The 9,100-nt window shown below is 53.6% G+C and overlaps 1 protein-coding gene across 1 annotated transcript in view; it reads right to left on the reverse strand.

Moving 5' to 3' along the window:
• The window catches only part of ABCC12 (ATP-binding cassette, sub-family C (CFTR/MRP), member 12), an 85,207-nt gene that overhangs the window by 13,068 nt on the left and 63,039 nt on the right, over positions 1-9,100 (reverse strand). Inside the window, exons 21-22 of the mRNA XM_012655009.1 lie at positions 5,070-5,207; positions 1,075-1,231 (exon numbers count right to left, since the gene is read on the reverse strand). Coding sequence (XP_012510463.1) covers positions 1,075-1,231; positions 5,070-5,207 — 295 coding nt within the window. The remainder of the gene's footprint in view (positions 1-1,074; positions 1,232-5,069; positions 5,208-9,100) is intronic.

Here is a 9,100-nt window from a genome sequence, read left to right on the forward strand (position 1 = left end):
GAATGCCAAAGCTAAGGAAAATTCCGAGAATAAAGAGAAAAAGACAAGAAAATGGAAACTTTTAGATAAACGAAAAGTAACATAGAATTGATGCAAGAAATCCAACATTCAACCAACATAAGTCACACGAAGAAAAAACAGAGACGAGGAATTGTCAAAATAAAGTAGAAAAAGGATAAATTTTTCCAAGCTAAAGAGAGATTTGACTTTAATGTAAAAGAACCCAAAGCATCAAACAGACTATATGAAAAAAAGGCCCACATTCAGACACATAGCCCTAGAGTTTCAGAGCAACAAGGATAAGGACCACACCAGAAAAGTTTCCAAAAAGAAAACTGAGGCATATATCAAGGAACAGGATTTAGACAACCAGGAGAGATGGCCTGAGTTCGAATCCCAGCTCTCACACATGGCAGGTGCATGATCTCGGGCAAGTCTTTCTGGGCCTCAGTTTCCTCATCTGCAAAATGGGGGTTATGGCAGTATCATAGTGTTGTGGGAGAGTAACTGAATTAATTTAGGTAAAGAACAGTGCCCAAAGCCAATCATAGTCAGTGCCACATTCATCTTTGTTGTTATTAAAAAGAAAGAAAAACAAAACCAAGAAGAAAAGTCAGTTATTATTTGCCAAGGACATTGTGATTTCCTGTCCAGCATTCATTTCCCTTCCCCCACTGTGGAGCAGCTGTGTGACTCCATCCATTAGCCTCAATCAATTATCCCAATCCGTCAAACCATAGCTCTGGGATGTCTAAAGTAATCCAATAAGAGAAAGCTCAGGGCTTTTGCTCAGTGGCTAGGGCAGGAAAGGCTTTCCTCGTGCTTTCTTCCTGCTGTAGATCCCAGAGGCTATGAGGGAAGCCATCACAAGGGGAGGGCAAGGCAAAGCGCCATGATCCAACTGTGCCTGAAGTCCACACAACTGCCTGACTTTTGAATGATGTGAGCTAAGCTCCCTTTATTGTTTAAACCTATTTGAGTTGGCTTTTTTTCGTTATGTCCATCCAAACGCACACTCCCTGAGATATTCTATCCAGAGCCTCCGGGCCAGGCCCAGCCTTGCACAGTTGTTACCTGGATGATGTAAGACAATGACAAGCCTCTGGACGAAGCACTGATTGAGGAGAAACTCAGGGTCACCAGCAAGGCCACAATGAAGGTGACGATGTTCATGAGGAAATCCATCCTTAGGGCAAACCACCTGAGAGCACAGTTGAAGTAGAGGAGGTGGCTGGAGTTTCTGTCATTTAGCATCTTAAACCTAAAATTAAGAAAATTAGATAAAGTAGAAGATCCGCTTGTGCTTCCATAGACTTGGGGTTGGGCTTGGAGAAGTGAGGCAAGGGAAGGTTTAATCAGTAGCAGACGCTCACAGAAGGTAGCATGCAGCTATACGTATCTACGCTCTTTACATCTGCCACCGCGGACACCTTTGATTCGCACGTGTTCTGAGAAATCCCACGCGGCAGCGGAGTGTGGCGCTAAGTGGGCTCTTCCTGTCTTTCCCAGAACTGACAACGGGAGCCCGCCGCTGGGAAGAAAAGGCGCCGAGGACCTCGCACTCAGCCAAAGGACCCCGCCTCGGAGTCAGCCACTCCGCAGAGGCCGTGGAGCTGACAGCCGGTCCCCTCGCTCTACAAGGAGGGAGGCAGTGTGGCGTGGAGCAGATCGCCTTTAGAGGAGGGCAGGAGCCGCGTGCCTGGCTCCCCGCCCTGTATCAGAGATAGAAGTTTCGAGATAACTGCTTGTCAAGCGGGGAGTCTCCCCACGGAGAGGAATCTGGCATCTTGTTTCCCTGCCGCGTGTCCCCTAAGCCAGAGGGCTTGCTGAGGGGAGGGGCACACGCAGGGTGACGGAGGGATGCCACAGCCAGGAGACGGGCGGGACCCACCCTGGAGTTCATCCTCTGGGAATGAGCGGCTCCTAGAGCGGAGAGCGCAGAGGGAAGACGACATCTGGGGCTATGGTCTTCCTCGGCGTGAGGCAGGGGCCGCCACGGCACACGGACGCAGCGTGAGGGCTGCCGGCAGAACCCACTGAAGATGCAGCGAGTCTCACTCACGCAGCAATGCCCAGCAGAGCTGCGGGGCTCTGGGCCCGCTGGGGCCCGACTGCCGTTCCCCGCAGCGATGGAGCAGACACAAGGAAGCGGGTGGCGGCTGCCTGAGCCTGTGTCCTGCCCGCCCTCCCCGTTCCCCTGGCCAGCCCCTGAGGACCAGGCTGAGAGAGAAGGGAGAGGGGTTTAGGGGAACAGGCCGGTGCTCCCCACTGCAAGCCCGCCCCCCAACACACACCACATGCGCACTCACACGCACACACACATGTACACACGCGCACACAGCACACACGCACGCATACACACACATGCACATGTGCGCACACGCATGCACAGCACACACACACAGCACACACACCACACACAGGTGCACAAACGCACACACACCACACGCGCGCACACATGCACACACAGCACACACACGTACACATGCACACATGCACACATACCACACACAGGCGCACACACAGCACACACGCGCACACACGCACACACACAGCACACACATGCACACACACAGCACACACACGCATGCTCACAGCACACATGCATGCACACACAGGCACGCACATGCACGCACACCACACACGCGCACACACACAGCACACACATGCACACACACAGCACACACATGCACACACAGCACACACGCACGCACACATGCACACACACCACATAATACACACACATGCACACACAGGCACACACACGGGCACACACACGTACGCACACCACACACATGCACACACACGCGCACACACATGCACATGTGCGCACACAGCACACACACGCACATTCACAGCACGCACGCACAGCACACACCACACACGCGCACACACACAGCACACACATGCACACACACAGCACATATGCACACACACCACATAATACACACACACGCACACACGGGAGCACACACACACATTCACAGCACACACGCACAGCACACGCACACGCATGCACACACGCACAGCACACGCGCACACGCACACACACATGCACACACACACACAGCACGCACAGCCTTGCCACACCAAGCCTCCAAGGGGAACAGAAAGCTGTGACTTGAACATATTCAAGACTGAAATTTCAACCGGACTGAACTAACCATTAACCAAAGGAGACATCAGATTCGACCTCCACCGAGGGGTCCCTCACCCAGTGGGAAAGAGGCTTCATCAGAACAACTGGTAGAAATTATCGGGAAAAAATAAAAACCTTTCAGAGTTTAACCCCTAGGGAGTGACAGTCCCTGGCCGGTCGTGAACGTTCTTGGGCATCGCTGCTCCGCCCCGTCCTGAGTCCTGCGAGGATCCGCCTGGGGGCACCTCTGGCCAGCGGCCTGGGCTGTACCACAGCCTCCTTCTTTCCGTTCCAATCTGACTTGCTTTCCCCAGAGCTCAGTCCAGATACTCTTCCCAACACTGTGTTGTTCTGTCATGCAGCCCTGCGGCCTATAAATTCAACCGACAGCTTAAATGGCTTAGAAGTCATCTCCCTTCTTTCTCATCTGTGTGGTCGGTTAGCTTGTGCAGAAACAAAATCACCAGCTGAGATCAAATTGGAAAGTGACCTCAAATCTTTTCTATTTTTAATGCTGCAGCAATTTTTGTCGGTGGCAAAAGCCATACACATCAGGAAGCCCAAGCCCTCTGGAAAGAAAATATTAAAAGAAGGGGAAGCCCCTTCATCCTGCTCGGCTTTCTGTGGGATTCTCCTGGGAATCTTGGAGGAAGACCTGCAGGAACACAAAGCTTGGATTTGTTTTTTTGCCATGGGTGAGTAGACGAACAGCCCGGGGACTCTCCCCATGGCCAGGACATCGGAAGGCTCTACATGAGATACAGGACTCTGGACAAATGACGTTCAGATCACACTAGGAACAGGACTAGCCGCTGACTGAACTAAAGACAAGTTGTGACGTCACATTACACTGAGATTCTGGGTGGTGATGTGGGAGAGCGAGAGACAAAAATTAGATGCAAACATTGAGGAGCGTGTTAGCTTTCTAAGGAAGGAAAAGACAGGAAAAAGAACATCTGTGTGGGACGGACTGCTACAGGGCCACCAAACTCCACTTCCTTGTCCTCCCGTGGACACGGCTGGACTCCATTTCCCAGCCTGCCCTGCACTCAGGTGAGCCCAGGGTCTGAGATCTGGCCAACCGATGGCAGGAATGTTGACACGCTTTGCTGGGGTTGAACCATAGAAATTTCCCATGGGTCCCCCTCCTGCCCTCTCCCCTTGTCTTCCAGATACACGCAGAGCGTCCTGGAGAAGACCCCAAGGCCTTTGGGATGGAAGAGCCCCAGACGGAAAGAGACAGTGCCTAGTGCAGGCCGAATCCCCACCCTTTTTCCCCACAGACCCTCAACAACTGTGCCTTGAGGAAGAATGAACATTCACCGTGTGAAGTCCCTGAGGTCCGGGGCTGTCACTGCGGCGAGCCTGCTGTCGCCGATACATTTCATGTTGAATTTTGTAGACGTCCAGAGAAATTTACTAATCTAGTCCCCACATTTTAAAAAGAAGGAAACACTAATTGAAGTGAAATGTGGCCTTTACAAATTATTTTGATGAAGAATATAAAATAATATGTCAAATGTTTGTTTTAAATGTTAAGTAAACTTTTAAAAAATGATTATAAATTCTTAAGAAAAAGAAAACCCCATGAATAGACCAACAAAAAAAGATTGGAAGGAAATATATGAAAATATTAATAGGATTGGGGTTTGGGACTTATGAGTGATTTTTTTTTGCTTTGCCCTATTTTCCTGAATTGATTTCTGATGGCGGAAGTCACATTCTGGGGCTGTCACTGAAGGAGCTCCGCTCACTCCCGTCTCCTGGGGCCCCAGGCTCTGGGAAGAGGCGTGTCCTGGCGCGCTCCTCCCCGCCTCGGCCAGCTCCTCCTCTGCGGCCAGTCCCAAAGCCCAGACTTCCCTCCCACAGCCAGAGACGCGTCTGTTCCTGCGCCTCCGGCTCAGGCTCAGGGGCCCGGCGCAGGGCTCACCTGCTGACGCACTCGTCCAGTTTGTCGTCGGTGTGGATGGCGCCCAGGCCCGGCATGCAGGAGGTGATGTGCGAGAGCCAGGGCGACCGGCTGACGTTCTCCACCTGCTTGAGCTTCCGGACGCCTCGGTGGAAAACGCTGCGGGAAAATTGACAGGTGCGAGGGCTCACAGTGCAGTCCCAGCGGGCCGGCCCGGCACGCGAGACCGAGTTTAAGGCAGAGACCCTGAGGCCTGGCTGGGGACGGGCCGGGTCGGCCAGTCTTCTCTGGGGTGCGGACCCAGGCGTGGGAGAGTCTGAGAAACCACAGTCTCCCCTTCGCGTGGTCTCACTCCTGCGTCTCATGGCAGGGATGTCTCGCTGCACGAGATGTGATTCCAGTCTTCAAAGACCAGAATTTCTTGCACGGCGCCGCCCCTGAGTAGAAGCCAACCACTTTTTGGTGCCCAGCTTGGGAAAAAGTGATCTGTTGTAACTCTGGAGGAAAACCCAGTGCATCCACTGGCAACGTGCAGCCTTTCTAAAGGCAACGCGAAGGTCATTTTGAACAAACATCACTATGTAATAGCCGCAGGAACTGACTTAAGACCAAACCCCCCACAGGGTGCCGCTCCCCTTCACGTGGGAACTCCGGGACCTCCGAGGCACACTAGCCGGCTGGCCCGTGAGAGAGAAAACGATCAGGCCTCCTGCCTCTCAGCTCAAACTAACTCCGGTGAACAAGGAGGGAAACCTCATGAGTTCAGAGCTCAAGCAAGTTGGTTGGAAACCTTTGGATAACTTGGCCAGGACCAGCTCTGGTCTGTCTTGTCTTGGGAGCAGGAATTGGGGAGCGCGGTGAGCAAGAGCTTTTGCTAAGTAAACCAACAGCACAAACAAGAGAACGGACAGGAGCAGTGTCAAACAGAGCGATTACAAAACTGAACACAAGCCCGGGGAACCCGTTTTGAGAACTGACATCCAGGACATGCTCGTATCTTTGTAAAGGACTTTCAGAAATGATTTTTATTTGGTCATCTCAATAAGCCCTTGAGTTTGGAGACGGAGGCCACGTGTTCCTTCTCGGAGACGCCACGGGGCCAGCGGGAGACTGCAGCGAGAGTCTCGCCCTCCTGACTCCGCGGGCACTGGTGCTACCTCCCACGGCCATGCCAGCTCCCAGAGGGGCCAGGTAACGGCTCTCCAGCCGCATCCCCCACCCACGTCTGCCGTGGTAGCCGGCGCCGTCTGCGCACTGGATGAACGGACTTGAAACACCCACAACGGAACCCGCGGTTTTCGTTACCCAACTGCTTCTCCTCCCGCCTCGGCACCGCCTTGGCCTTCTGCATCTCCCAGCACCCAAACTCCGCCAATCACGAAACCCTGACCACACTGCCCTGGACTTGGAGGCGGCTCTCGAGGCCATTCTTTTCTGTTCCTGCTTATGTTTGTTTGGTCCTCGTCACCTCACACAGACTGTACCTCGTAGCCGGCCCTGATCTTTGGGGGCTCCACCCTCCTCCACACTGTGGCCAAGGCAATATTTCCGAAGCCCGGATCTCAATGTGGTGTCCCTGGGCAAAAACAAACAGCCCTATTCACAGGCGGAGGCAGGTTCCGGGCTTATGGGCGGAAGCTTTTATAATTTGGGGGACTTTCTTTAAGATCCTCAATGTCCAGTCCAGGACTGGGCACATCTAGGAGCATAATAAATGATTGTTTTTTGTTACTGATTTTTATGGATACTCTTGCATAGCGCTTTAGTCCATTTTTAATCTGTAAGCGTGTAGTCTCATTTGAGCCTCGTGACGTGCTCTCTGAAACAGGTGAGGCGTGTACTTCAGTGTTCATCACTTTGGGGAGCGGACACTGAGGGGTGCAGCATTCCTCTGACGTCCCCAAGATCCCCCAGTGAGTTTTGTGGCAGAGCAGGAGCTGTAACGCAAAGTTTTCCGATTTGCAATGCTTTGCCCTCACTCAAGATCCACCATGCTCTCTGCTGGGAGCCCAGCTCACCCTAGGGATGGAGGGGCCGGGTCTGCTGGGAGGCTGGGATCATCGCCACCATCCTGCTTCTGCCAGGACGGGTGTGCACAGCCACGGCAAGAATCCCCTGCGCAAAGCTGCCTGGGGCCTTTCTCTAACCACGTCGATTTCTCAAAGCGCAGAGTGACCGAGGATAGGTCTCCTCTCTCTGCTCCAGCAGGAGGAATGACGCAGCCCCTGGTTAAGAAGATATCAGCAGACAGACAGCAATCCTGCTTACTAGTTTCCTGGCCTGCAACCAGCGCCTTAACCCCCAATAATTTCCACGTCTCAGGGTTGCTCAGAGGCTAGAATGCCAGATGTATGCAAAGCACTTAGCACAGCACCTGGCGTTTAGTAAGTGCTAAAAATCAATGTGCTTCTCCATCAGAGAAGACAGCAAGTGCTCGATATCACCTGACATGTACCCGGTCATCGTGCATAGTGAACCCTGTGTGTGTGTGTGTGTGTGTGTGTGTGTGTGAGAGCAAGCACATGTTGTTTCCTCCTTTTTAAATAGTGCATAGACCTACCGTAAAAGAATGAGGAAGACCACAGCAAAGCCGGCCACGACGAGAAAGACAGCAGGAAACACAGCAGCCAATACCACGAGAATAAATATCACCATAAAAAACTGCTGCAGAAAGTTGTCCGCGTGAAACGGCAGCCTCACATCCAGCTCGTCCATGTCTTTGGAAAAACGGTTCATTATCCTGCCAGTGGGAGTTGTGTCAAAGAAGCTCATTGGGCTCTTTAAGATCTGTGGATAAAGCAGAGAGTCTCCGACAAGTCAAGGCGCACGTTTGGTGAACCCCGGCTACCCTAGAATCGTGAGCACAGGGCCTGACCTTTTCTCCAGGGCACGAAGCATTGGTCAGGCGACCTTGAGAAAGGGAGAATGCTCCCTTTCTCGCAGCCAGCAGGAATGAGGGTGAATGCAGGAGATTCGGCCTCTGTGAGGAGGTCCAGGGAGAGCCCCCAGGGCAGGCCTGCCCCCCAAATCTGGGGGTGGGAGAGGCTGGTGCCTTTGGAGGAGGGAGAAATTTGGTGCCCCAGGGCAATAGGAAGCTAAGTTCCACTCAGTCTCTTTACCCCAAGGCGTGGAACCCACCGACACGCTGTGCCCAGGCCGCCCACGCCAGTGGCTGCCGCCCACCACAGCAGCAGAATGAGGAGGGGCTAGAAGTACCTCTCCGGGCCCCTGTTGTGCTCTGGGCTCTTTGGGGCAGGAGACGCCCTCTTGGCCTGCACAACTCTGCTCCAGAGTGGCCTCCTCCACCTCCACCCGCAGCCCAGCCTGAAGGCTGGTGACACACCCCACAGCTCCCCGGAATTTGCCTTCATGGCTGGTACTGAGCTACTTGGGACACTCCTCCCAGACTAGGCTACACTCTCCATGATGGCTGTGTCTGTCCCCAGAGCCCAGCACAGTGCCTGGCACACAATGAGTGTCAAAAAACCTTGTGGCCTGGGCAACAGGATGCGCCTGGCGGCCGTACCTTGTCAAACACACTGTCGTGCAGCGCGGAGGACGCCCTCAGTGTGGTCTTGGTGAAGGCGCAGCCTTTGGTGATGGCAAACACTAGCATGGACACCATGCTCGCGGTGTACACCCACTGGTACACGTGCTGCCCCACGTCTGCCAGCACCGCGTCAACCTCACACACGGTCTTGTTGCCCGGGGGCCCGCAGGTCATCTTTGGAGAAAAACAAGAGAAGCACCAAGAATTGGTAAACTGTCAGGAGAATGGAAATTTTCCGCAGAGAAGAAACTAAAAGGAAATGCATAATTGCTGAGAATGAGTCAGGTGTGTAAAATCAAGTCAGTTCCCCCCGGGGCGGGAGCACTGCCCTGAAATCCCCGGCTGGGGGCGGGAGCACTACCCTGGAATCCCCAGCTGGGGGCGGGAGCACTGCCCTGGAATCCCCAGCTGGGGGCGGGAGCACTGCCCTGGAATCCCCAGCTGGGGGCGGGAGCACTGCCTGGAATCCTCGGCTGGGGGCGGGAGCACTGCCCTGGAATCC

This window comes from Propithecus coquereli, unplaced genomic scaffold (genome assembly GCF_000956105.1).
Source record: "Propithecus coquereli isolate 6110/MARCELLA unplaced genomic scaffold, Pcoq_1.0 Scaffold458, whole genome shotgun sequence".
In the NCBI taxonomy this organism is placed as follows: domain Eukaryota; kingdom Metazoa; phylum Chordata; class Mammalia; order Primates; family Indriidae; genus Propithecus; species Propithecus coquereli.